Source organism: Cryphonectria parasitica (genome assembly GCF_011745365.1).
Source record: "Cryphonectria parasitica EP155 unplaced genomic scaffold M406scaffold_3, whole genome shotgun sequence".
Classification (NCBI taxonomy): Eukaryota; Fungi; Ascomycota; class Sordariomycetes; order Diaporthales; family Cryphonectriaceae; genus Cryphonectria; species Cryphonectria parasitica.
The window spans coordinates 2,329,065-2,353,758 of NW_024468911.1; the positions used below are offsets into that span (position 1 = coordinate 2,329,065).

Sequence of the window (24,694 nt, forward strand, 5' to 3'; positions counted from 1 at the left end):
GCCTATACTGGATGAAGGGGACATTTGCAAGAGTGTGCAAATGAGCCGCTCAGTTTGTAACACCTTCCCTCAAGGAATGTCTCTAGTGTTTGTATGGAGCTATTCAAGCTGGTGTTCTGGCATCATCCTCTGTCTTGAAAGGCGCGTAATTATCAATAACGGATGATGGTTGAGTGTCGTTTGTCTCAGTGTCAAATGTATTTTTGACGGCGAGATGAGATCAAGGCCTGATTGAGGTACAAGAGAAGAAGAGGGAGGGAGGGAATTTAAAAGGGTTGACGACAAAAAAAGAAGCAAAAAAGTGCAGAGTACGGGATTTGCACCCGTGTCTCCTGATAGCCAAGGGACAGTGCCTATGGGGATCAGACAAGTTAACTACTACTCCAACCCTGCGCTATACCACTACGCCACAGTCATTTTTTGTTGAAAGCTGTTGCTTGAAATCGTATTGAAGTCTATTGAAAGTATCAGGTCAGACGAAAGTTGCTGCTGCCTGTGCTGCTGCTGGTGCTGCTGGTGCAGTTAGTGGCTGGCTGCTGAAAAGCAAGGTGAACACGCCATGGTGGAACCCCAGGCATGATTTCTTCGGCTGGCGGAAGGCAGCATGCTTCTTTGACAGCTCCCCTTGAACAGCTGACTTTGACCTGCTGGCTCCCTATAGCTGCTTAGAAAAAGAATGATGAGGAGTGGATGGAAGTTTCCTGCTCTTGCTCTAGAGGCCGTGCAGGTGAGCTATACCTGCATCAAATAAGTTGTACCAGCAAAGGAATTCTGATGATATGATGTTTCACAACATATGCTAATGCCTGGTTTTCTTCAGCTTGATCAAAAGCACTCAGGAGTTCTTCTCTTTGCAGCTCTGACCGCTCTTTATCATATCGGCTGAACTGGAGCCACAACGTTGCAACGGCTGATGCTCTTCATTACAGCACTCAGAATGGATGTCTGTGTAGCCAGTAGGCCTGGAGTTTATGACTTTGTATCACTCATGGGAAAACAGCAACAATATAAGAGGTCAAGGACAAAACTTTCCAAGCGAGCAAATGTGATTATAGCATAATTTTGTGTCGGTATACATATAACGCTCTGCATATATAATCTTGTTACTGATAGCTAATTTGTCACTTGAAATGTAGTTATCCCTCTTTCTTTGAGAAATGCTCCGCCAAATATCATGCACCTACCCAGGCCTATACCAACAGCCATTGAAACTTGGTATATGCCACAAGTTTCAAAGAGATCTTCCTTCCCAATTCTTAGTATTCTGAATGTCCACGCCCTGGTTTGGCACTCCACTCTTACCCCTAACAGTTATGAGTCCACTATGTAGGTGCGCATGGTAAGAAAGTGCCATCAGAGGTAAGAATGTTGGTGGCCTCCTCTGGACTTATATCGAAACTCCATTTAGGACGAGGTTGGGGAAGAGCCGCTCAATAGCCCATGCACACTAGTAACAGGGTCGAGGACGGGCCGTCCCACAGCAGCCGAAGGTACTTACTTTTATGCAACATATGAGACAACTCCTTCGACACTAAGATGCTGTTCCTCAATTGACTTTCACCATTCACCATGCTCTCCTTTCTCGCCAAACATCCACCAAGGACCAAGATCAGCCATCTAGACAAATTCAGTCTTGACGGCGGACGCTCTCTAGTCGAGTTCAAGCGGCCCGCCAGCCGCTATCTTGTGATCAACAGACTTCCCCCAGCCGCCTCAGACGCTGAAGCTCGACGCGAGGGGCTCAGCCATAATGGCGCCAACTCGTCGCTCGCCCCGCCTCTGCACAAACACTTTTGGCAGGAAGAGACTTTCCACGTCATGAGCGGGACCGCAAGGTTCACACTCGGGACTAACAGGGCGGAGCGGCTGGCGGCAGCGGGCGAGGTGGTTGTCGTGCCCAGGCGCGAGATCCATACGTTCTGCAACGCAAGCGAGGAGACAGGCTTGGTGGTTGAGTTTGTACTGGATCCTGTCTCGAGGGGTACGGATGAAGCTTACTTTCGTGAGTCATTCCTCTCTACTGCGTTCGCACGAGGTGACATGATGATTACGGCCCAGCTAACTTCTTACTTCTGAGGTAATGTTTGGGGCTATCGTGATGACTGCAGGAAAGCCGGCATACGCAGAAGCTTCTTCCAAGCCCTGCTCTTTATGCATCATGGAGGCATCGTCATGGCTCTGCCTGGGCCTGAGATGGTGTTCAGGTATTTGGGTCTCCTCTTGAATTATGTTGGTGGTGTGATGATAGGGCAGGTATTGCTTGGCTATCATAGCTCGTACCCAGAATACTATCACAACGCGGCGTTGTGACGACAGGAGCCAGTGCTAGTGGGTGTGTCCTTATGACCCTTCGGATTTTCGGATCATGAGATGTTCTGGGTACTTACTGAGGGGAGTATACAAAGCTAAATTAAAACCCTACACATCGAAGAGGGACCTATGTATGAACAGTTGTTGGGTAAGTAGCTACATTGGATTCTCGCACGCCTTGCCCCAATCTGATCACACCCGTACTAGATACTGGGGTTTTACTCTTTCACGCTTGTTTTCACATATTGACATCGATATATTGTACAGTGTGCATTGGATCCTTTGTGCTTGACTCTTGGGGACTCTTCAATTTGACCAGTTCCGAAAGGAAATGACATCAACTTTAACTTTCCGGTCAGGATTCTTGGACATTCCACATTTCCGAAATCACGATTATCATTTTCTAGATTTTCCTCCTCATCTCAACAAGAGCTTTAGGTGGAAGTCCGCGTCGCCAATAGATTCAAAGTTCGGACAGTTTGATATGCCGACTAATGAACCCTTACATGCGTCACAATCGGATTCCAAATCCGCTGGCCCTACACATGCAGGGATGTACACCACCTCGCCTCTAGCCTGAAAGTTCTCTTTGATTACGTTGATGACTTGACGTCTTGCCAGGGTGAGGAGTTGATATTGAAACTTACCGACATGAACTATTATATGTCGGGTAGAGTGATCTGTGAATTTAGCGGTAGACCTGCACTCATCAGCTACAAGCCAAACACGTAATCGAAAGCAAGATGCGTACATCCTGCTAAGGACACTGATTTCTCCGAATGGATAACGGAGCTTTATTGAGAATCCCCTCGGAGACTGTAAGCAACAAGCCCAAGATGATATAAGATAGCAGCCTCTAAACACCTATTCACCCGTTTAGAGAGTTCTCGAAAACTCACTCCAACAGTTTTTTTTGGGTTCCTTTCAGACATTTAATCTCCCCCCCCCCCCCTTAACTGTCCACCATGGCTAAATCTCTTCATATTCTAGGCTACTGCATTGCCCTGCTCATAGCCTCGTCTGGCCAAACCACAGCTCAATCCATCATCACCTCAAAACCTCTACCACCAAGTCAAGACCCGTGGTACATAGCCCCAGAAAACTACACGGCCGCCGTACCAGGCGACATCTTGCGCCTCCGCGAGGCCCCAGGCGACTTGTGCTCCATCGTCGCCAACTGCTCAGCGGCATGGAACATCCTCTACCGCACAACAGACAACGACCAAAGCGCCACCTGGGCAGTGACCACACTCCTCGCCCCGCCCATCGAATACAGCAGCACATCCTCCAAGAAGGCCCTCAACAAGGCCCTCCTGTCCTATCAGCTCGCCATCGACTCCCCAGCCGTAGACCAACAGCCGAGCTACCTGCTCTACACCCCCAACGCCACCGACCAATGGGTTGACTTCACCGCCGCCCTGGGCCGCGGCTGGTTCGTCAGCGTGCCAGACTACGAGTCCACCAAGGCCGCCTTCGGCGCCCCGTTTCTCGAGGGCCAGGCGACGCTCGACAACATCCGCGCCGTGCTCAACCTGGCCCGCGCCCGCCCCGACATCGGGCTGGCAGGCGGAGAGGACGTGCGCTGCGCGGTGTGGGGGTACTCGGGCGGCTCCATCGCCAGCGAGTGGGCGGTGGAGCTGCAAGGGCTGTACGCGCCGGAGCTGCCACTGGCGGGTGCCGTGCTGGGCGGGCTCGTGCCCAACTTCACGACTGTCTTCTACGAGATCGACGGCACCGTGTGGGCAGGCGACATCCCCGCCGGCGTCGTCGGCGTGACGGTCGAGGACGCAGCGGCGCGGGCGTTTGTGCTGTCTAGGCTCAAGACAACCGGGCCCTACAACGCGACCACGTTCCTGTCTGTGCTCAACAACTCCGTGACCGAGAACTTTGCCGTCTTTGCGGGCCAGAACATCTCGGACTACTTTGTCGGAGGGGTGGCGGACATGTTCGCACCGATCCTGCTGGACCTGTACAATGCCGGCCAGATGGGCCTTCACGGAAGACCCGGCGTGCCTCTGTTCCTGTACAAGGCGATTGCGGACGAGTTCACCCCCATCTACCAGACGGATGAGCTGGTGGCGCAGTTTTGTGCCGAGGGGGTGGATGTTTTGTACGAGAGGAATACGGTGGGCGAGCATGTGAGCGAGCTTGCCAATGGGCATACAAGGGCCCTGGACTATCTAAGCATGGTGTTCGAGGCCACAATTGGGGATCTGTATAGGAACCAGTCGTGTATCGTGCGCAATGTCTCGGTAGTGGACAGCACTGGAGCAGTGCTCTGAGAGCTTGACAACGAGTTGTTCATTTTGATGGTTGATTGAATTGATTACTGTATCGATCTAGATCCTTCTGTAATGAGTCCAACTTGTCATGAGTGTTCGACACAGCGAACACGCACAAATAGTCTCGCCATGGGACAAGAATAGACAAGAAGTTCAAGTTGCAAAGACAGGTCATGGAAGGAATTGGTGTTGAGGCTTGCTCTGAACATGCAATTGTTGGATACTTGTTTTGGTGTTATCACCGAGATCCTTTTTGGACCACTGTATTTAAAGTAATTCATCATATTTCCACAATTTTCCTTCCAGAGAGAAGCAGCATCCTACCATTCATTGGCACACAATTAGGGATACTCTGAACAACCATACCTGGGCAGCAGACAACCAGCTGACACGGTTGACCGCCAACGTATTGAGAAACAGGGTAGGTCTTCCTTTGGACAAGGAATTTAAGATGAACCCTCTGCTGTGCCGCCGACGGTAAGACTGACCAGTGCGCCGCCTGATGGTATCGGTAGATAACCGGCTAACTATGCCGGTCTGCCGCCCTGGATTCATGGACCAGGCGGGCGGCCAGCCGCCATAGCGCCGGCCCTCTCGCGAGAAGAGTTGTGATGACTGTTCTAGTGCTGACTGCGGTGGATGGCCGGCTGGGTAAAATCTCTGCGAGCTGGATGTCCCAAAACGGACACGCGCGCACACCTACACAATCATTGAACACTCACTCACAGGTAGCCTGTCTGCCTGGCTGCCTGGCTGCCTGTCTGTCTAAGGAAGGGCCTGCAGAGATGTCTTGCATGCCTACAGGATGAGGAGAATGACGAGGCTTTTGGGGGCTAGATTCAACAATGTACATTGACCTTTCAAGATGGCCGCAAAACATATAGTTTTTCGGAGTCTTCTTTATGTGCAGAGTCTTCGTGGGGCTGGGTAATCACACTGCTCTGGCACCGGCATACCATGCCCGAATAAAGCAGCTGCCACTTGGAAGTATAGTTTTGCAACGTGCTCTAGACGATGTAGGGTGTCATTCTCCCCAACGAGCCGTATTGATCAGAGGAACGAGTTAGCAGGGGCTAGGGTTATAAAAAGTGCATTCAGCTGAGTGCTTAGCGCTCCTTGGATTGAGTTACGCCTGCATAATAAACGTTGCTGACCAACGGAGAAGCTTCTGTGGCATCCGCTTCCTTCGGTCTGGTGCAAGGAGGACCCTTTGAAATGAGAGTCCTGTCAATCTGAACCTATCAGCCTCTGAAGAAATTCAGAGCCAGATTGTGGTATGCACACTTGGCAATATTTAAAGAGGGACCCTCGCCAGCTGCGCCATGTCTATTTCCTCGGGGTCAGCGGTACCATCGGTCTCGGAGGACCAGAAGAGAACAAGAAAGAAGACAGAAAGCAAAAGAAAACACACAGAACAAGGCCAACGAAAAGCACAGTTCTCCCCTACCTATCGTCTTTTCTACAACCCATAGTTTATAACCCCCGATATGGCGCCTAAACTCCGCTTCGTAACTGACAACCGTGTCGTGAAAACCGACGCAGGTGCCCGGAGCATTCAAGTCATCTGTGCTGGCCTCCCACGATGCGCGACCTCTTCAATGCAGGCCGCGCTCGAGGGGCCAGTGTTGGGCTATGAGCCCTGTATGCACAGTACGTATGAGTGCAGGTTTAAGAGTATGACTACGAAAAAAGGAATGAAGCTGATGATCTGATCGATGACAGTGGCCCACGTCGCACCGCATGCAGACAGACTGCAGCTTGCAATCGAGGCTATGCAAGAGCTGGACCCGAAGAAACGGCAGAAAATGATCCGGCCATTGTTCACCGGGTATGCGGCAACGGCGGACTTCCCTGGCATCTTGTTCGCGGATGATCTGATGGATATGTATCCCGACGCCGTTGTGATCCTGAATCTGCGTGACGACCCGGCGGCCTGGGTCAGATCGTTTGACGAGACGCTGTCCTTCTTCGTGAGTACTTTTTCAGCATAGTCCACTCAGGGATCACACAGCTCAAGAGAGTTCCAATCGCACACAAGCTGACCCCGGGGGTTTCATCACAAGTACACCAACACATATCGCGCCTCCACCTTCCTCTGGAGTGCCGACCGCGCCCACTACAACGTCCATCACATGGCGAGACAGGTCTTCGCCACGCGGCTCGGCTTCGACGCACCGCTTCCCTCGGTAGAGTTCTACCACGCTTATAACGACTGGGTGCGGCGCGAGGCCACGAAGCGAGGGCGCGTGGTATTGGAGTGGCAGGTTGTCGATGGGTACGAGCCGATCTGTAGATTCCTGGGCAAAGACGTGCCGAAGGACGCGGAGGGCAAGGTGCTGGAGTTCCCGAAGGTGAATGATGCAAAGACCGTGAAGTTTGTGCAAAAGTTCTTGCTCTTTAGGGGCCTGGCGAGTTGGATCTTGGTTGGAGCGGCCATCTGGGGTGCGTGGACGTATGGTGGAAAGGTATTGCCAAGTTTCGTAAAGGGAGGACTTGACTTGGCATCAAGGTAGTCAAGACATTGCCCAGGACTGAATAGACAGACAAGAGAACTACTTCTGTCACCCTGAATACAAATCGGGCACTGCCCTTGGCGAGTCAACGGTACGGTCATAGAATTTTGTGAACGAGCCTCGGTTACTTCTCTCAGATTCTTACCTCCTTTGCGCAGGATACGACAAGAGGACAATTCAAGAGAAAATGGGAAAACTCCAGGAGGACTTAGTGACCATCGGCCGCACGATACTAACGCCCAGTATATCCGCTAAGACGACAGGCGTCTGACCCATGGAGCCATGATCGCGTGTATCTCATGGCATCTCGTGGCCATGCCTTAGTTTCCTGCAGGCAACACAGCGTTACGACGGCTGCTGTGGGGGGTTGCATCGGCTGCAAGCGTCAAGGTACGGCATAGCTATCATAGCAAAGTGTTAGGCCCCTGCGGAGCAACTTGCGCGCCCGAGATATTCTGGACGCGTTCATCAGGCCGTCAGGCCGACCATGTACTCTCGCCTACGCGACGTCTGATTACTCAAGTGATACCTTGTAGGTTGCAATCTTCCGAGGTGATGGCACCAACAGTGCCTTGCAAATTTGCTCCGCCCGAGACATGAAGATCTTGGGAAAAAGAAGAAGAAAAAGGGAAAAGATAAGAAGAAGAAAAGAAGAAGAAAGGTTCGATACCAGGTTGTGTGCGATGCTGGTGCGAGGCTGCCAGGCTGAAACGTTGATTGTCAGGCGACAGCAACAACAACGCAAGAGTGCTTTCCTCTAAGGCGCAAGACCATACAGCGGATATCGCGCGTGAGTTTTCATCAATGCCCAGCCCCCTTCTCTCATCTTCCTCCCCCACCCACCTCCTGCTCCTCCCGAATTGAAAGACAATACCGATGTCGCCGTCGACGGGGCAGCGCGGCAGTGCACGACCCAACGAGAACAGCGGTGGAGAGGTCGGCAGGCGGCCTCGTAGTCGCCCTGATCCTTGTCGAGAGCCGGAAGAACTTGGCACCTGGCCACGCGCAGGGCTCCACACCTACCGGGGCATATTCGGTGTGTGGGCGGGGGAGGAAAGAGACTCTAATGGGACGGTCCCTTATTTTCTCCCTCTCACATCATGACACTTCCATATCCTGAAGAAGGTGGCGGGGGGGTTCAGGCATGTAACTGGCTGCCATGCATCCATGGAGGATTTTCTTGACGGTTCATAAAGTTGGCGGGCCAGTGACTGGGTCAGCTGGCTTGCAAGGAAAGGAAGGGGAGGGGGGGGGGGCAAGCCACGTCTGCGTCTCGTGTAGTCTCGTGTAGTCCCGTGCCGGAAGGGGAAGCTAGCGGGCCGGACTGTACCCCCGGGTGTCGTCAGAAACCTTTGCTGTTCAAGAGTTCCCTCGGCCTGTGGATCAAGCACGAAAACAAAATGAAAACGAAGACCTCAGACAGGCGCTTTCGTGCGCATTCAGGGTCAGTGTTGGCTGGCCGCTTTTCTTCTCTTCGTTTGTCGTTCCTTCTTTCCATTTTTTTGGTCCTTTCATGGAGAGATTGTCCATGTGAACGTAACGGTGTGCCGTGTAGCCTTGAATAGCCCTGGATGATCTGCAGAGAAGAATTAAGAAAAGAGAAGGAAAAAAACAGGGAATGTCGGGTCCTGATTCGGAACGACACCCCATCTTCTGGCTGGGCGTCTCTTTTTTTTTACAGGCTTTGGTCCGAGCCGCAGCCGAGCGACGATTGTTGATCGCCTCTTGTCTGTATCCTTTCTTGGTCCCTTTAGCCTCCTAGCCACGGAATCCACGGTGACCCCCGCGACTTGTGGTTAGAACTGAAGAAAGGGGTCCCATGGCATGGTGCAGGGACCTGTGGTGTGTGTGTGTGTGTGCGCGCACACGCGTGTGTGTGTCACAGAGAACGGAGGTGGGCGGCAGGATGCGTGGATGAGACAGTCGAAACAGATTTGCGGTAGAGCCGGAACGGTACGAATGCCCCGAGGCAAAGCAGGGCGATCGATCGCAGTGCTGCTGGCCGATGTCCTATGCCACGGATTTACGGCAGTGCACAGAAGGGTGCAACAGGCCAGAAGGGGTCGTCGGTCATGCGTGTTGGGGTGTGGGGCGTGTGCTTGTGCCCCCGAGTTCTGGCAAGCCCTCCCCAAGATTTGCCTGAAATGAAGGTGCCGGGGCTTGTATCCGTCTCACGGCTGAGCCCAGTTCGACTCACGCCACCCGACGTTTTATTCCTCAAGGTTTGGGCGGCTGGTCGGGTTATAAAGCATCAGCTCAGCAGCCTCACTTTCCTTTTCTTTTTCCTTCTCCCCTTCTCCTCTTGACCGCCCAAAATATGGTGGCGTGAAAGAAATCCAGGCGGACGCGAGCTGAATAAAGACAGAGCCAGGAGGGACCCAGGTGTGGGTGGAAGTCCGAGGCTATGAGGATTTTGGCGCCGGGACCGCCGGCATGCCGCGTGCATCTCTCTCTTTTCTTTCTCTTCTGCACTACGAGGCAAAGTGGGACCGACACCAACCAGTGCGGTTACCCCGTGTTGCCATCATACCCGAATCAAGCTGAGGAGGAGGGTGATGTGGGCTGCATGTCCTAGCCAGGGCCTTTCTTGTTTCGATTGTATTTTTATACGCTTTTTGGGTCTTTCATGTCCTAAGTGTTTCTTCGATTCAGGAATGGCTGGCGATGCAGGCAACATGAGGCGTAAGGCAGTTCTCCGGTTCTAAAAATACAAGTCGCCCCCGACATGACGGCGCAAGTTGTACAAGGTCAGCTCTCTTTCCGCTCCTCTGGCCTGTTGTGCACACCTGGAAGTTGTCCTCTGGTTTTTTTCCTCCTTTTTTTCCTTCCTCTCTTGTCTTTTTCTACAAAACAAGGTTAGGTCGGAGCCGAGAGGGAGATTTGAATTTGAGATGGTTGTTTTGCCCTTGTGAAAAGAGTTTGGGGGGGGGGGGCTGGGACGGCACGTGTTCCGTGGAGCCGGAGGGGAACAGAGAGGAGGGAGAGAAAAAGAGATAGGGAGAGCTGTGGGTGGGAAATGGTGACAACGACCTTGGACCATTTCCTCTTCTCCTCTGTCCCGGTCTCCTTCCTTCTTCTTTCCCAAACGCCCTCCCCCCTCCTTCCTTCCCCTACTACTACTATTACTACTGCTACTGTACTATGGTAGGTGCTACCAGTCGTAATTGGTATCAGTACTTTGGTACCACTACAAGACTTTTGCAAGGCAGGTAATAAGGAAAGCACTTCAGACCACCGATCACCCGGGCCACTCATCCCAGGTTCTCGTCCCCTTCGCCCCTCCAGCCCGCGCCGTAACTGCTCCGGGACCTCCTGTCCAGCCAGGTTTTCCTGGGATGACCCAGGTGACGCAGGTGGCCCAGATCGCCCACCGGCCTTTCACCCCCCCCCCCCACCCCTTCCCGTCGTCCTCGCCAATTCTAACCCATCTTCGACTTGGCCAACTCAACTCACACCCCCCCCCCCAAACCCATCCCTTTCCATCCCAACCCGACCACAGACATTAATCATGACATGACATTACATGACATGACATGTACTATGTGTCATTGTGTCACAACCGATACATTTGCTTGGTCCTGGCGCACGTGGAGGGTTACGAGGGGTCAAGGACAGTGATGAGATTTGAGTTCTCGATGGAGATATGACGATCAGAAAGAAAAGAAAAAATAGTACTGAATTAGCTGTGATATGCCGAAATAAGAAGGAACGCTTTGGCTGCATCAGTAGACAGAGAGGCGGGAGAAAGAGGATCCTTGTAGCAAAAGGCGAAAGAGTCAGGGAGAAAAGGGAGGGTGGGTGGCGAGGCAAATCCTGTCGGCGCTCCGGCCGGGGTTTTGGTGCCTCAGGCGTCGATTGATCGGGGCCAACGGACACCGTAGCGTGGCCCCCCTTGTGCTGTGCTGCCACGGCTGCCACTGAAAAAAGTCACAAAATCACGGCAGCAGGTCAGCCCCATTCTCGGGTACAGTGGAGCTAAGGGTGTACGGCAGGGTCACGGCAGGGCCAGGTACCTTCTGCCGCGTACCCAACAGAGGCCCCGAGCCTGCTGCCACCCTCTCTGCTCTGCTCACTGGCCTCGCTACCCTCGCTACCCTCAGCATCCCACCTCCGGCCCCGTCTTCCTCCCTCTTTCTCTCTCCCCTCCTCTTTTCCCCCTTCCCTCTCTTACTCCCTCCCCCCCCCCCCTCTCTTCTTCCGCTCTTCTCCCGTCTCCTTCCATCCAAATTCATCTTCCCTTGCATGACTCCGTCAATTTCTCTTCTTTTTCCTTTCTCCACCCCCCTCTCCTCTTGCAGAACATCAATCACATTAGATTCATTCATCTCCCCTGCCTTTCATCTTGCTGCCCTTTTCCTACACCAACGAATTTTCAGACGCCTGTTCTACGCCGTCTCGGAGCAAAAAGAAGGGGTGCCTTTTGACACCTTTGGACAACAACCCTTTCCAGACTTGCCTCTGGTCTGTCTTGTTTGTCTATTTGTCTGTCTGTCTGTCTGCCTTTTGGAAAGAATTTAGATGAAGAGAGGGGTGGAAAATCTAAAACCAAGACCAAGACCAAAACCAACCCATCCATCCTAGATCGAGCCGCTGGTGTCACCCGCAGTGGCCCGCGACCAGTGGTGTCAGCCCATTCGGACCCCAGGCCCCGGACCTTTTCGCATTTCGACCCCCGGGTCTCCGAACGCTGAACCACGCACGCGCTCGCCCTCACACCTACTTTCTCATTTCCTCTCTCCCACACACAAGCGAACACCCACCGGCCCGCACACACACGCCTCTCTCTCCTCATCTCTCCTCCCCGTCCGACTCTCTTTTCCTCCTTGTCTTCTTCTCTTTTCTCTCTTCTTCCCTTCTCTGCCTTGCACTCCTTCATTTACTTGCACATCTACACACATCCACTGAACCACACACGACGACAACGTCGGCAACCGCATCGTCAACAGCAGCAACATCGTCATCACCGACAACCTTCCTCTCGCGGGCCAAGCAAAAACTCCCTCACGAAGGCTTCTTCTCCCTTCTCATCCACGTCCAACATGTCAGCCGTCCGCGCCACGGCCCTCAGGGCTGGCGGCGCCTGTGTACGCTGCCGCAAGGGCAAGACAAAGTGCGTCTACGAGAACGGGCGCGCGCCCTGCAAGAACTGCGCAAAGGGCATGCACGAATGCTATCTGCCCTCCGAGTCGATGAGCCACGGCGGACACGGCGTCTCTCCGGCCAGAACCACCCAGAGATCACGAGAGGCGCTGCCTACCGAGAGGTCTAACGCCTCCGGCACGCACACCGAACGCAACGCCCAGTCTCACTCGGGGCCCTCGGCCGCGCGCAACACTGCGCCTGCCAACGAGAAGTATGTTCATGTTCCTTTCTGTTCATCTGTATCTGTCTGTCTGTCTGTTTGTCTGTTTTGCCTGGTCACATAAGAGATCTTTCTCAACCTCAAGACGGAGAGAGAAGACAATTATCGGTCTTTTCTTGGTCTGTTTCTTTCTTTTTGTTGAGGAGATTCGAGTTGGATCCGACCGCATCACACAAACACCCCAGATGGAGGCAGCCCTACCCTCCTCAATCTCATTTCTCCCTCTGGAATTTCAGGGGAGGCACTCGGCGCGGCGTTTAGTTCCGGTTTTACCACCCCAAGAAAAAGAGGTCCCACCCCCCCAAAGACCACCCTGGACCCAACCCTCCCCATTCCCCCTCCCCCCCCAAGGCTCCGACGCTTGTCGCTCCGGGCTTGTGGCCGTCCATCCCAGCACCAAACGGGACCTGCGTTCCTTCCGTGCATCTCCCTGTGCCCCACTGTTCTTCGCTCTCATTTTCAATTCCACTGCCGGTTATCCCGTCGGCTTTCCGGCTCCAGCCCTATCTTTGTCTCTTTGGCCTCACTTTCTCGCCCTCCGCATCCGGGAGAATAATCACCAACAAAACTCTATTCACACACACTCACACACAAGATCCACCTTGTCGTTATCATTGCAGTTCCCTTCCTTGAAATGAGCTGATTTTATCTACTGAAATCCCTCAAGACGTCGTCATGGCTAACAACCTACTTCCTTATAAAGGCTCGGTCCAGAGATGCTGGAGCAGTGCGAGCGTGTCATCAACAAGGTCATGCCCGCCTGTGTCGCCTTCCACAAGCCGTCCTTTATCCAGCAGCTCAGAAACAACGGTGTTGATAGTGTCATGGTCAACGCCCTCTTGTGCACTGCCGCAAGGTGAGTCTCTCATTCACATACAGGTCCTTCCTTACACCTGCTCGCTCATGCCTGGACCTTGTATGCTGACCTGGCCTGTCCTTCTTCTCTCAGACACTCCCCAATGATCATCCAGCGCTATGGACGTAACTCGGGGTCTCCCCAGGCCGCCGAGCACTTCGGTCTCAAGGCCAGCAACTACATCTGGCTGTCTCTAGATCACCCGACTCTTGCCGACATTCAGGCCCTCTGCCTGATGGTGATTCACGAGTGGGGTTCTCGGAGCGCCGTTCGTGCCTACATCTACCTCGGCCAGGCTGCGCGCATGGCCCAGATGTACCGTGTCGTCCATGTCAGTCGTCACCACAATGACCCAGACCACTTCCTGCAGGAAGAGTCTTTCCGCCGCACCCTCTGGCTCATCTATATCCTGGACTGCTTCCTTACCAGCAGCCCGGGCCGCTACCCGGCCCTGTCAAAGCTGGACGTCAAGGATGTGGCTCTTCCCTGTGAGGATATGAACTTCAACTTTGGAAACCCCGTCTCTGTCCGCACCCTCGATGGGAACCCGCCGCCCGGCTGCCCCAGCCTGAGCATGACCGCCCCTATCGGCGAGTTTGGCCACATCGTCCTCGCTACTGAGGCCTGGCGCATGGTCGTCGAGATGATGACCACCACCACGCTCGACACCTTCAGAGAGGAGCAGTGCCAGATCCTCGAGGCCAAGGTCTCGCAGGTCCGCGCCAACCTTCCACACCACTTTGCCGAGCGTCAGGGCCAGATGGACCTGCACATCACCATGGGCAGCGGCCTGACCTTTGCCATGATCCACATGTTGCTCCACTGTGCCACCATCTTCATCAACAGGCGCCGCATCCTGCAGGTCGTGACCGCTGAGAACTTCAGCATGGAGGCCTGGCGCATGTCCGCCCAGAGCCAGATGCAGACCGTCGAGCGCATCCTCGAGTCCTCCCACAGCATCATCACCATGCTGATCGCCCTCCAGCGGTCAACCGAGCCCTCCATGGTCTGCTGCCTGCCCATCTTTATGCTGTTCTCTGGTTTCACCGCCGGCTCTACCGTCGCTTACCTCGCCCTGAAGGGCCTCTCGCCGCCCCACACCCATGACACCATCCACACCATGGTTGACAAGTGTCTCCGCCTCATGAAGGAGGGCGCCGATTCCTGGCACCTGGTTGTTCCCTGGCACCGCCATCTCAGCGTCATGAGCCGCGTCCTGCAGGACAGCAGCATTACCGAGGACGGCGAGCAGACCAGCGAGGATGCCCGCATGCAGATCCAGCGGTCGCCTTCGGCCAAGGACGAGCGGATGAGCCAGGCCGACACCCAGAATGACTCAATGGACTACGAGCAGCACGGGGCCCAGCAGGGTGCGCCTCAGCCCGAGGGCCAGCCCCAGTCGGCTTCGCAGCCATCCGCGGAGGGCGCTCGGCAGGGCACCCCTCAGGCTGTCCCTGCTGCTCCCATGGACAGTCGCAGCAGTGAGCCCCCTCTGCCTCGCCGGACTGGCGTGACCACGATCAATGGCGGCTCAGCTGGTCACTCTACTCCAGCCAACGGTTCACCTCCCGCAGCAGGTCCGCAGGACGTTAAGGCCGAGTCTCCGGCGCCTGCATCTAACGGGTCCAACGCTGGCGGTGTATCCGGCTCGGTGCCGCCCAAGGACGGCGGTAACTCGGTGGACATGACACCGACCGAGCTGTGCGCGGCCTTTGAGCGTCAGCTGCTCGAGCTTGATGACCTGGCCGCTTTCATGGGAGGTGGCGTGTGAGTCTCGCCCCCTTTCGCCTTCCGCTTGCGGCCTAGTCTCAAAGCTTCCTCTTTGTCGTTGATGGCCCTCGCAGCGCGCCTACTCCCGGGTAAGGCCACAGCGATATCATGCTCAAGGCCTTATTTGTATCATTTGTCTCAGGCCGAGAACATGAACCATCTTTCTGGTGCATACAGATGATGGTGTTTAATGGTTGCGCGTCGGCTTTCAGCCTGGGTCGACACCTTTTACATCGTTTTGTTTTCTTCTTTTTTTTTCTTGTCTTTCTCTTTTTCATTCTTGTCCTTGCTTAAATGTGGAGAGAGATAAAACTCGACGGCTTGTCCTCCCTTGAAATCTTGTTGCGCTGGTACACGCTGTGCCTCATCTACGCCTTGATCTGACGGCGTTTCCTGGGCGTGCGGTGGGCGCCCTGACACCGCGAACAGTGGTTTTCCATCGTCTTGTTTTTTTTTCTTTGTTGTTTTTTTTTTTTGGTGGGGGTTGTTTATTTGCTGTTGAAGACAGACCGTGGACGGCTTTGGTGTCTGGTGTTTCTTTGATCATCCCGCTACCCAGACCCCTCAAGGCTGGAGTGGAGAGGATGGTTCTGCACAATATGTGCTTGTACTTTTCGGAGGTCGGCCGTTGTCACTTACTGCTTGTACATTACTTCCAGCTTATGGTGGGTTCTGGGGTTTGATATTACCAGACCTCTCATACAGCCATTTTACCCAAGAGGGGAAGATAGGGGACAACGTTTTTGGGGCCTTTCACCAAGAGGACTCTTCTGATGGAGAGACGTAATAAATCTAACACAGTGTGGCCTGTTTGATGGTCTTGCTTTCTTAATTGAGATGCTTCGTTCCACTTGTCGTCTTGATGAGTTTTGTGTCTGTGCTGCCTATCTGTCAAAGGATCAGTGAAATATTTGAGTCGCACGCACTTGGCGGCGTATTCGATCGAGACAGACTTCAGAGTGCTGTCAGATAGGGGGGGCGGGAAGCATCTTGTATGAGAAAACGTCTTGATACAATGCATCACGTCAAAAGTTGTGGAGAGGATAAGGATGTTGACAACGAACATGTGTAGTAAGTAAAGTGATTCAATTCGATGCCGTTATGTAGGTTATATGTGTGAGAGACCCACGAGACCTCACGCCTCGGGGTTCGTTTGTTGACATGAGATGGATGACCCGAATGCCAGACCAAATCAAACGCCATAATTCCAAATCAAGCAAAATGAGTGCCAGCAGACCATCGAGGGAGGGTCTCAAGTGAGTCAAGACCTTCACTCACTCAGAACCATCCATTGTCTCCAATCCCTTGCCCTCCACAAACAAATGAGAGACTACAACCACCCAAGCAAAACCATCCTATACATTCTCTCTCTCTGCGTGTCCCTTTCCCATTTCGTAATGTAGACTCACAACCCCCTTTCTTCCCTTACGACCTCTTAGGCCAGGATGACCCAGCGGCGCCGACACGGTCAATGCCCTTCTTGATGCGCCTGTCGACGCCGCGGGCAACGCGCTCGAGGGGCAGCTTATCGTCGATGCGCTTGACGTTGCGCTCGACGGTGGGGGCGATGAACTGGGTGCCTCGCTCGACGGGGTTGGTGAAGTAGTTGATGTTGCGTTCCCTGTAAGTTTAGAAAGAATATAATTAGCTTCTGTATCTTGTTAGAAAGGAAGGGGAATGAGGACGCCAGAGGGGGATGATGGAAGTCGGCAGGTGAATTGTTACAAGGAGAATATAATACGGGGTTGGTAGTTGGTTAGGTAGGTAATTGGTATAGTTAGGAAATTCGATGTGGTCTTTGGGGGGAAAACGAGACGAAGATGTAGAATTGTTGACTGATGCACATGTCGTTGTGGCATCGACTTACCATCTTGGTGCCCATCTGGCCGTCTGAGATGCGACCCTCTCACTGGCGCCGGGCAGCATCATGTAGAAGGGAGCAAAGGCGGCGAGACCACCGACGCCAAAGGTGAGGAGCTCAGAGGAGCGGGCCTTGGGAATTCTGACGGGCATGTTGTTGGATTGTAAATTGAAGAAGATTGAGATTGAGACTTTGGTGGTGGATGTTCTCTTGGAACTAGTTAAGAAGTGTTTGTTAGAATCGAGTGAGGAGTCTGTTGATTGGAGAGGTGGTATATGTGTGTGTGTGCTATGGAAGGACAGGGGAGGAGTAAGGGGAGAGACGAGAGGGAGGGGAACAGTCTTACCACGTATGTGGGAAGGGGGGGGGGGGGGGCGAGGAAGCAGGCTGCGTATGAGGGACGGTGGTACTCATGGTTTGATTGACTTACCTGGTAACGTTGAGAGGATTTGGTATGTGAGCAGTAAGAGTAAGAAAGAGGTACAGTAATGAAATCTATCTCTTTTTACTCTCCCTGTCTGATCCTATTCTTTCTCTTTCCTTCTAGAGTCTATGATCACAGAGGGAATAATGTGTAGGAAGAAACGAATTGGTTTGGAAAGGAAATCTTGACAAAGAAAAGGACGAGGAGGGGTGCCCGTCCTGCTTCTTATTGCGGAGGACTGATGAAACCCCCAATGAAGTGCTATATACCATGAACTGTACTTTGTAATAGTCTATTGGTACTTACTTCTCAGCCCATTCCATCCAGGCAATGGAGGTATCTTCCCCTCACTGCTCCAGTGTCCCTCTCGTTCCCCTCTACCCCCTGGCGCTGTCCCTCCAACCCTTCCACCCAATGCCTGTCGTTTCCCCAGACGGCACCTGGACAGCAGGAGCAAGAAGCGGGGGAGCTGGGCTCCTGGCTCCTTTTGTCGCCCAATCACACACTGAGACATTACGACGTCAGAACCCAGCCGGGGTTGGATGATGCGCTGCGCCGTCAGACCATGCCAGCCGCGTTTATGGTGCGTTGCTTGATCCGGATGGCCTGACTGATTGATGATGCCTGAGCGATGATGTGTACCCATAGTAGTATTAATGCATGCCAATGCAGGAAAAAGGAGGGGCGAGGAAAGAGGGGGAGGGTGCTAGGGGAGCACTGACCGTGTCGCATTTCAAGTGGTTGACTGATCCTGTCTGCACCTTCTTTTCCTTTTTCTTTCCAGTCTTTTCGTCTTCTGCCCCTCTCCCAACCTCCAATCTCCAACCTCGTCGCCGTCGTTGTAGATGTCGTTCAACGACAATCAACATTATTATATCCACATCGCCCAACTCCACTTCTGTCGGCAAATGGAACCAAGAACCCTTGTGCTCTGATCATCAATTTCACGACGGTGGCAAAAATTGGCCTCCCCCTTTGCCTTTTCCGGCTGACAAGCAAACAAGTTAACCCATAGTAAAGCATAGTACGAGCAGTGGATCGGGTCCCTTTCCCCGCTTCCCCAGACCGCGGGAGTCGGATGCGATGGGGCCCAGCCAGCGCCATCGTCGGCTAGGCTTCCCACGATCCACTCTTCTCACCCACACTCGAAACAACTGCAGTAAGTTGTCGAAGACAGGCCACCAGCAGAACAAGAGCCAAGAAGCTACTGAAGGGGCGAACCCACTGAAACACGTCCGACCAACGAATTACAAGAATGCTCCAGAGAGACGTGCTCTTTAAGATTTCGAATGCCGCCGGGCCAAACAACATTTGAATCTGGGTAAATGAGAAAATGAGCTGAATTCATTGTGCCAATCTGGATGGAGAACGCAGTGGGAGAGGGATACAAAAGGTCACGTCCTTTTGTGTGGTCTTTAGTCGGTCCACTGGAACATGGAAATCGGAAAGAGTGCGCGCTGCAGCAAGAGTCAAGAGGCGGAGATTTCATACAGAAGAGGAAGCTCGAGCGGCTGGTTTCTCCTGCGATCCTTTCTTCTTCAGGCTCGGCGGCGCTGTCACTGCCAGGACAGGCTCTCCTTGTCGCCTGAGGCCACTCTTCGGTCTGCCAAGGGGCATGCTATGGATCACTCGGCAGCCTGGAGCAGTGTGTCACATGGCTTCTTGCTTGTTTTCTGTTCTATTCTCCGTCTGTCATTTTGAGGAGAAGGACGCAGTACGCCTACATGGTCAGGTCAGGTTCCACCCACTGCGCCATCTTTTCAGGTAAGTACATACATTGTCGCTCAGCACTGGGTTCGTATTCGTACCGCTGTTCATCGTCCTTGCCACTATGAATTAATGGTATTATGAGAGGCTTCGAGGTCAGTAATACAGCTCCATTGATTAACATTCCTTGTTTGCAATGATTATTATTGAACCCCGTTATTTCTTTTCTTGTTTGGGGCGCGTTGTCTTCGGTGATTTAGGAGGCGGACATTGAATCAATTCAGTATGTATCGAAGCTCAATACTGCCCATGTTTGGCGTGGTGCACATTGCTACAATGACAGTGGATGATCCAATACAACTCTTGAGGTCTTCAATCCCCTCAACTCACCATTTTCACGTAGACTGTTTGCATAGCATACAAATGCAAACCTGATACGCTCACTAGGCTACCCGTTATGACTATTTTTTGCGTGATGTTATGAGTGTGTAGAGTGGTACCTATCCACCACGGCTGTGGTCTGGCTGATGGGCTGAATGCTCGTGAGTCTGGTTCCTTGCCGGGAAAGTCATAGCTTATGCATAACACCAAAGAAAGTAGGTGAGATCTTGAAAGGAGAAAGATGAAGGTGGCTGGATCTGGATCATGTTTACGTGATCAAATAAAGTAAGAAACTGAATTATAATATACATATATATTGTGTTTAGTTTGGTCAATTACGATCGCTTCAAGTAGCCAGGCAGAATGGATGACGAAAATGGAAATTCGAGAGAACTCCCGCCTTCCCTCCAAAACTCATTCAATTCACAAATCAGGCACATTGTAGCTGTGCTATTTCAAGCTGCTAAGCCTTAGAGTTTGGTTATCCTTATTGCTGCCGTCTTTGCCTTGTATAGCTTGACAAGTTGTCGGATTGCGAGATCCAGGAGAACATCCTCCGAGCCACCAGGGATCCTGATGCCCGGAACCTCTCTCCAGAGCACTGTTCATAGAGTGTTACGGTCAGCAAAAGGTATGAACACCCAGACGAGAAGGTAATTAGAAAAATGTAGAAAAATGACAACAACAACAACAACAGCAATAAGAAGAAGAAGAAGAAGAAGAAGAAGAAGACTCACTTTCTATCAGCTCTCCCTGTCCACTCGTCGTGAATCCATTTCCACCAAACAGCAAAACCGCCGTATCCGCACATTCTTTCAAGACCATACCCGAGTTGGCCTTCAGAAGACCCGTCAGCCCGCCCAGGGCAATATCGCTGTCTTCTTTCTTCATCTGCGTGAGCTGGTAGGCAAATTGCTCGACCCACGCCCACTGGGACTCGAGCAGTGCCCCTGCCTTTGCCAACCTGTGCCGGACAACAGGCTGGTCCATGAGCGGACGGCCAAAGGCTTCACGCTTCAGCACATACTCGAAGGCCGAGGACAGGGCCACTCGGGCCTGGCGGGTAGCACCGACGGCGATGGTGAGCCTTTCGTGGTTGAAGTTTGTCATGATGTACTTCATGCCCTGTGTGATTATTCGTTTCGTCAGTGAATGCTTGCAATGCTCTGATGGGTTTTAGAAACAATGAGCGCAAAAAGTAGAAGAGAAGAAGGAGGAAGAAGCAAATTGGAGGGAACAACCACTTTCTTACTTACCATGCCCTCTTCGCCGATGAGGTTACCGGCAGGAACCTCTACATTGTCAAGCTCGATATACGTCGTCCCAGCCGAGACCTGCCCCCCAACCTTTAACCTCCTCATCCGCACGCCAGGGTAGTTCTTGAGCGGCACCACGAGCAGCGAAAGGCCCTTTGGCCCGGACCCTTCCTCGCCCGTCCGCACAGCCATGGTAGCATAATCCGTCCAGATCCCATTCGTGATCCACTTCTTGGTCCCATTCACGACAAACGATTCCCCCCCCTCCGTCTTGGTCGCCGTCGTCGTGATCCCCGCGACATCAGACCCCGCATCCGGCTCCGTGATGGCGATACAGCTGCGCTTCTTCCCCGTGAGCAGCTCGGGGAGAAACCGCTCCTGCAGCTGCGGGCTGCCAAACTTGATGAGGGGCGGGACGCCAAACGCCATGCCAGTCGTCAGGCTTGCGCCCGGCCCGACGAGCCCGCACCGGTTCATCTCGTCGCAGAAGATGAGGCCGTGCAGGTAGTCGTAGTCCTCGACCTTGAGCCCGCCTGGGAGCTCGTGGATGCCGAGCCTGTGCAGCCAGTCGGCGGGGAGAGGCGGCGCGAGGGCCGGGAGGAGCATGTTGGCGCGCGCAAAGGTCTCGAAGACGTGGTCCGGGACGAGGCCGGCCTTGTCCCATTCTATGGCGTGCGGGGTGAGGTGCTCGTCGATGAAGGCGCGGATGGTGCGCTGCCAGTGGACGTGGGTTGGCTTGAAGATCGGGCTGGGTAGGCCCATGAGCCAGGGCGGTTCTGAGAAGGGGACTGGGGCGCTGGTGTTGTCTGCCATGGCGTTGTGGTGCGTGGGTGCGTGTCTGTGTAAAAATCAATGTTTCTGAGTTATGTTATGTTCTCTGCAATCAGAGCAAGGCTAGAAAACAGCTGTTGTGGGCGCGTAGTAGGAGAATGATGATGAAGTGTGTGAAAAGGGTCTAAAGGGTGCTTCTGGATACTGTGTGTATAACATAACGTAAGGAGGCGTTCAAAGGCGTCGGACGGGATACTTGCGGGGCAATTGTGCCGAGGTCTTACGGGTCGATCAATCATCTCGGCTGAGCAGTTGACTACATCTTGAAATAAAAAGGGCACTTGAAATACAAAGGGCATTGAGTATCATTATTGGAATATTGTGTAAACTCAATAAACCTTTAACATTTGAGTGCGAATTGTTGTACATGGTGTCCAAGCTTGTCACAAATTCAGACAATAGGAAGCGCAATTGGGTTTGTAGGGGCAGAAACACACCGTTGTATGAGTTTTTCCCGAGGCTCTGCGCAGGCAGACGGTGCCTTCATGGATGATCATACTTTTCATGTCCTTCATCTAAAAGCATACGATTTGTGCTATCAATGCTCCGCAGTCTTTCAAGAAATCCGTCATCTATTCCGATCCAGATTTGTATGACTTCATTCTGGGCTGCATTCCCCCTTATTACTTATGTCTAGTGCTAAGGGTCTAAGAACAGTCATAAATGCAGGAAGCGCTTACACTAGTATTGAATCCCTGATGACCTTATGAATATGTTCATAAGAATCCCCATTGTTATTAAGGAGACCACTCTACCTCTTCTGAGCTCCACTCCAAGCCTGAGAGCCGACATCAGAACGAGCAGAACTGCTGCTGCGTTTCGATAGACCCGACGACAATGAGGATCGCACTTTGCGAATAGACTCTTTGACTCGTTCCCGTTTCCCACGGTGCTTAGCAAAAGAGGAGGAGGATGGATCTGACACACTCTCTGACGTCTGTGGCTTTCTGCTGGCAGGATCGGTGCTCCGCCTGGTGGGTGTCGTAGCTTGTGCCGGCGTCGTTGTCGCAGCCGGACTTGTAAGCTGCTTGGAGCCATTAACCGCGCTGTTCGGTGCAAGGTACTCATGCGCCGTCTCAAATGACGCCGGAGATGCAGGCACACCGGCATCATCTACTGATGTTCCCGTGTAGCCTCCAACGATAAGATGTTTGTTTCGAATATTTGGCCCTCCGCTTTCCGTTCCGGTCTGGTTGTCGGGCGTCAAGGTCCCATGAAAGGGCCTCTTCACACCCTGGGCCCACAGCTCCTGGTCAAACTTCCAGATCCCAACTGTGTCATCGGGGTTCAGGTCCTTGGATATGCTCTTGTACAGCCGCGCCGCCACCTCGTCCCCCTCGTCCTGCTTAAAGAAGAAGAGAGGCTTCCACGTCTTGCCCGCCCGCTCCTCGTCCTTGCGCATATCCCGTTGCCCTTGTTCAACAGCTGATTTAGCCTTGGCCGTTCCCAACATGTCGCCGTTTTCCAAGGCCTGGCGCACCCCCTTCCAAGCGCGACGTGTTTCCCATGGATCCTGCGCGTCGAGATCCTCCTCCAGGAGCGTCAGTGGTACTGTAGGTAGGTCTTTGAGAACTAGAGTCTCAAACGCCGCATCTTGTGAGGTCTCAGCACCTTTGTAAATCGTAAAGGAGTCGGTCCATTGGCCTGTGAGGGTATAAAGTGGTTCCGCGTTGTTATTGTCGTTAGAAGATGATTTGCCCGGCCCGTAGAGCTTGGCAGTGAATTCATTCCTCTGGCCGCCACGGCTCAACAGAGACTTGCCACTGAACTCGATGGTTGAGTAGTATCCCGACGTGCTTGGGATGGTATACGTTCCCTCCAGCTCAGGATACGCCCCAGAGAGACCCGAGAGAATGCCTTTCACCTTCACATCCGGCAACGGGATGAGATATGTCTCGTCACCGTGGTTCTTGAGCGTCAGCAGCGCATGGCCCATCTGCTTAATTGTTACAGTTCCCAGGCTCAACGTGACCTCCTGCCGGGTGAAGCCCTCAGCGTAGACGCCATGCTTCTCATTCCAGACACGGCAGGCCGTCACAGGAGGATGGTGCGATACCTGTTCCGACACAAGCAGCGTCTCCCCACCACTGCTGTCATCGTTGTTGTCGTCATCGTTTTCTGTCCACTTCGCAAGGAAACACTCCCCCAGAAACGCATTCAGCGGTTTCTTGACCCCCTCGTCCTCAGATCTCCCGCCGTACTGCTGGTTCTTGAGCGAGACAAGGAACCAGCGCAGGACCAACAGGGCTCGCTCGGCAGGATCGGAAGACGAGGCCGGCGCGACGAACAGGGACGGCCGTTCTGCCCAGAAACCTGGTAGCTCGACGACGGACTTGGTGTCTAGGACGAAGGGCGGCGCGGTGATGTTGGACAGGTCGCCGCGGATGGTCGCGATGGAGGCGAGGAAGTCTTTGAGGGTGACTTGTGCCTTGGGGCTGGCGTTGCTACCCATTCTGATGGCCAAATCAATCAATTAATTACTAAAAAAAAAAGGAAGTCAATTTTCCCCCTCCTTCTTCCTCCTCATATTTCCACCCTTGCTGAAAGGTATTGAAACTTGGCAATTACGTCTTGGTGTCTCCTTCAACATGGAAGCTATCACTATTGAAGCAATGACGTTTAGACTAATGTACTAAGTAGCCAAGGACGTCCCCTGCTCTTTGATAGCGTTTACTACCCGAGCCGTTGCTGTCCGTTATTGTTTGTAACAGAGTCTAAAAACTAACGTCACATGGCAATGTGCTAATGATACCATCTATGCATTGTGTAACATGGTTGTAAAGTCTACTTAATAGTAATAAGATCCATGTGAGTCCAACATTGTCTCTCCTGTTCCTCTCTTCTCAATTCATGAGACATTTTCCATAAAAGTCAATTATCAAACACAAGGGCACCATAACATGGACAAACCTTGCCAGCACTTTAGGAAATATGATGCAGTTCAATACTTGTAGTATATGACTCCATCTTGCTGTGGATGAGCCGGCTAATGCCAGGGCCAAAAACTTGGATAAACATATGACCAAGTTCCATCGGTGTGCAGTACGCGATCGGAATTCCCTAACCTCTTAAACAAACATCCAACTAGTGGACCCCATTGCGGGGAACATACATACCCGACCAGACCACGCATCGGACCGA

At 53.0% G+C, this 24,694-nt stretch overlaps 8 protein-coding genes and 1 non-coding gene across 9 annotated transcripts; 5 read left to right on the forward strand and 4 right to left on the reverse strand.

Annotated features, from left to right (window-relative positions):
* Positions 1-302: 302 nt before the first annotated feature.
* On the reverse strand, positions 303-393 carry M406DRAFT_t48. The gene has a single exon. It is a non-coding gene; the product is annotated as a tRNA-Gly (tRNA).
* Positions 394-1,569: 1,176 nt separating this feature from the next.
* Positions 1,570-2,310, forward strand: M406DRAFT_253352 (uncharacterized protein; the record flags this gene model as incomplete). The annotated part of the gene is made up of 2 exons (XM_040916895.1): positions 1,570-2,002; positions 2,078-2,310. The coding sequence occupies 2 exons, from the start codon at positions 1,570-1,572 to the stop codon at positions 2,308-2,310; spliced, it is 666 nt and encodes a 221-aa protein (XP_040778294.1).
* A 965-nt stretch (positions 2,311-3,275) lies between these two features.
* Positions 3,276-4,592, forward strand: M406DRAFT_254371 (LIP-domain-containing protein; the record flags this gene model as incomplete). Its single annotated transcript, XM_040916958.1, has 1 exon — positions 3,276-4,592. The coding sequence occupies one exon, from the start codon at positions 3,276-3,278 to the stop codon at positions 4,590-4,592; it is 1,317 nt and encodes a 438-aa protein (XP_040778295.1).
* A 1,362-nt stretch (positions 4,593-5,954) lies between these two features.
* M406DRAFT_274809 (uncharacterized protein) lies at positions 5,955-7,161 on the forward strand. Its single transcript, XM_040918236.1, has 3 exons — positions 5,955-6,242; positions 6,315-6,562; positions 6,656-7,161. The coding sequence occupies exons 1-3, from the start codon at positions 6,080-6,082 to the stop codon at positions 7,103-7,105; spliced, it is 861 nt and encodes a 286-aa protein (XP_040778296.1). The 5' UTR covers positions 5,955-6,079; the 3' UTR covers positions 7,106-7,161.
* Positions 7,162-12,144: 4,983 nt separating this feature from the next.
* On the forward strand, positions 12,145-15,094 carry M406DRAFT_328420 (uncharacterized protein; the record flags this gene model as incomplete). Its single annotated transcript, XM_040920328.1, has 3 exons — positions 12,145-12,458; positions 13,171-13,323; positions 13,417-15,094. 3 exons carry the CDS (start codon positions 12,145-12,147, stop codon positions 15,092-15,094), a joined length of 2,145 nt encoding a protein of 714 aa, XP_040778297.1.
* A 1,065-nt stretch (positions 15,095-16,159) lies between these two features.
* On the reverse strand, positions 16,160-17,546 carry M406DRAFT_321541 (uncharacterized protein). The gene is made up of 3 exons (XM_040919523.1): positions 17,385-17,546; positions 16,961-17,170; positions 16,160-16,714 (listed from the first exon to the last, which is right to left on the reverse strand). Exons 2-3 carry the CDS (start codon positions 17,104-17,106, stop codon positions 16,519-16,521), a joined length of 342 nt encoding a protein of 113 aa, XP_040778298.1. The 5' UTR covers positions 17,107-17,170; positions 17,385-17,546; the 3' UTR covers positions 16,160-16,518.
* A 658-nt stretch (positions 17,547-18,204) lies between these two features.
* M406DRAFT_101949 (uncharacterized protein) lies at positions 18,205-19,280 on the forward strand. The gene has a single exon (XM_040914977.1). The coding sequence runs from the start codon at positions 18,813-18,815 to the stop codon at positions 19,077-19,079; it is 267 nt and encodes an 88-aa protein (XP_040778299.1). The 5' UTR covers positions 18,205-18,812; the 3' UTR covers positions 19,080-19,280.
* Positions 19,281-19,936: 656 nt separating this feature from the next.
* Positions 19,937-21,657, reverse strand: M406DRAFT_288334 (short-chain specific acyl-CoA dehydrogenase mitochondrial precursor; the record flags this gene model as incomplete). Its single annotated transcript, XM_040918788.1, has 3 exons — positions 20,723-21,657; positions 20,204-20,591; positions 19,937-20,067 (listed from the first exon to the last, which is right to left on the reverse strand). Exons 1-3 carry the CDS (start codon positions 21,533-21,535, stop codon positions 19,937-19,939), a joined length of 1,332 nt encoding a protein of 443 aa, XP_040778300.1. The 5' UTR covers positions 21,536-21,657.
* Positions 21,658-22,806: 1,149 nt separating this feature from the next.
* Positions 22,807-24,078, reverse strand: M406DRAFT_97840 (uncharacterized protein; the record flags this gene model as incomplete). Its single annotated transcript, XM_040926380.1, has 2 exons — positions 22,924-24,078; positions 22,807-22,825 (listed from the first exon to the last, which is right to left on the reverse strand). Exons 1-2 carry the CDS (start codon positions 24,003-24,005, stop codon positions 22,807-22,809), a joined length of 1,101 nt encoding a protein of 366 aa, XP_040778301.1. The 5' UTR covers positions 24,006-24,078.
* Positions 24,079-24,694: the final 616 nt, after the last annotated feature.

Coding starts and splice junctions, on each gene's coding strand:
- M406DRAFT_274809 (XM_040918236.1), top strand. CDS start 6,080: ATGGCGCCTAAACTCCGCTTCGTAACTGACAACCGTGTCGTGAAAACC. Junction 6,243..6,314: donor CTATGAGCCCTGTATGCACA/GTACGTATGAGT, acceptor GATCGATGACAG/TGGCCCACGTCGCACCGCAT. Junction 6,563..6,655: donor ACGAGACGCTGTCCTTCTTC/GTGAGTACTTTT, acceptor TTTCATCACAAG/TACACCAACACATATCGCGC.
- M406DRAFT_321541 (XM_040919523.1), bottom strand. CDS start 17,106: ATGCCCGTCAGAATTCCCAAGGCCCGCTCCTCTGAGCTCCTCACCTTT. Junction 16,715..16,960: donor GCCAGATGGGCACCAAGATG/GTAAGTCGATGC, acceptor CTAAACTTACAG/GGAACGCAACATCAACTACT.
- M406DRAFT_101949 (XM_040914977.1), top strand. CDS start 18,813: ATGGAAATCGGAAAGAGTGCGCGCTGCAGCAAGAGTCAAGAGGCGGAG.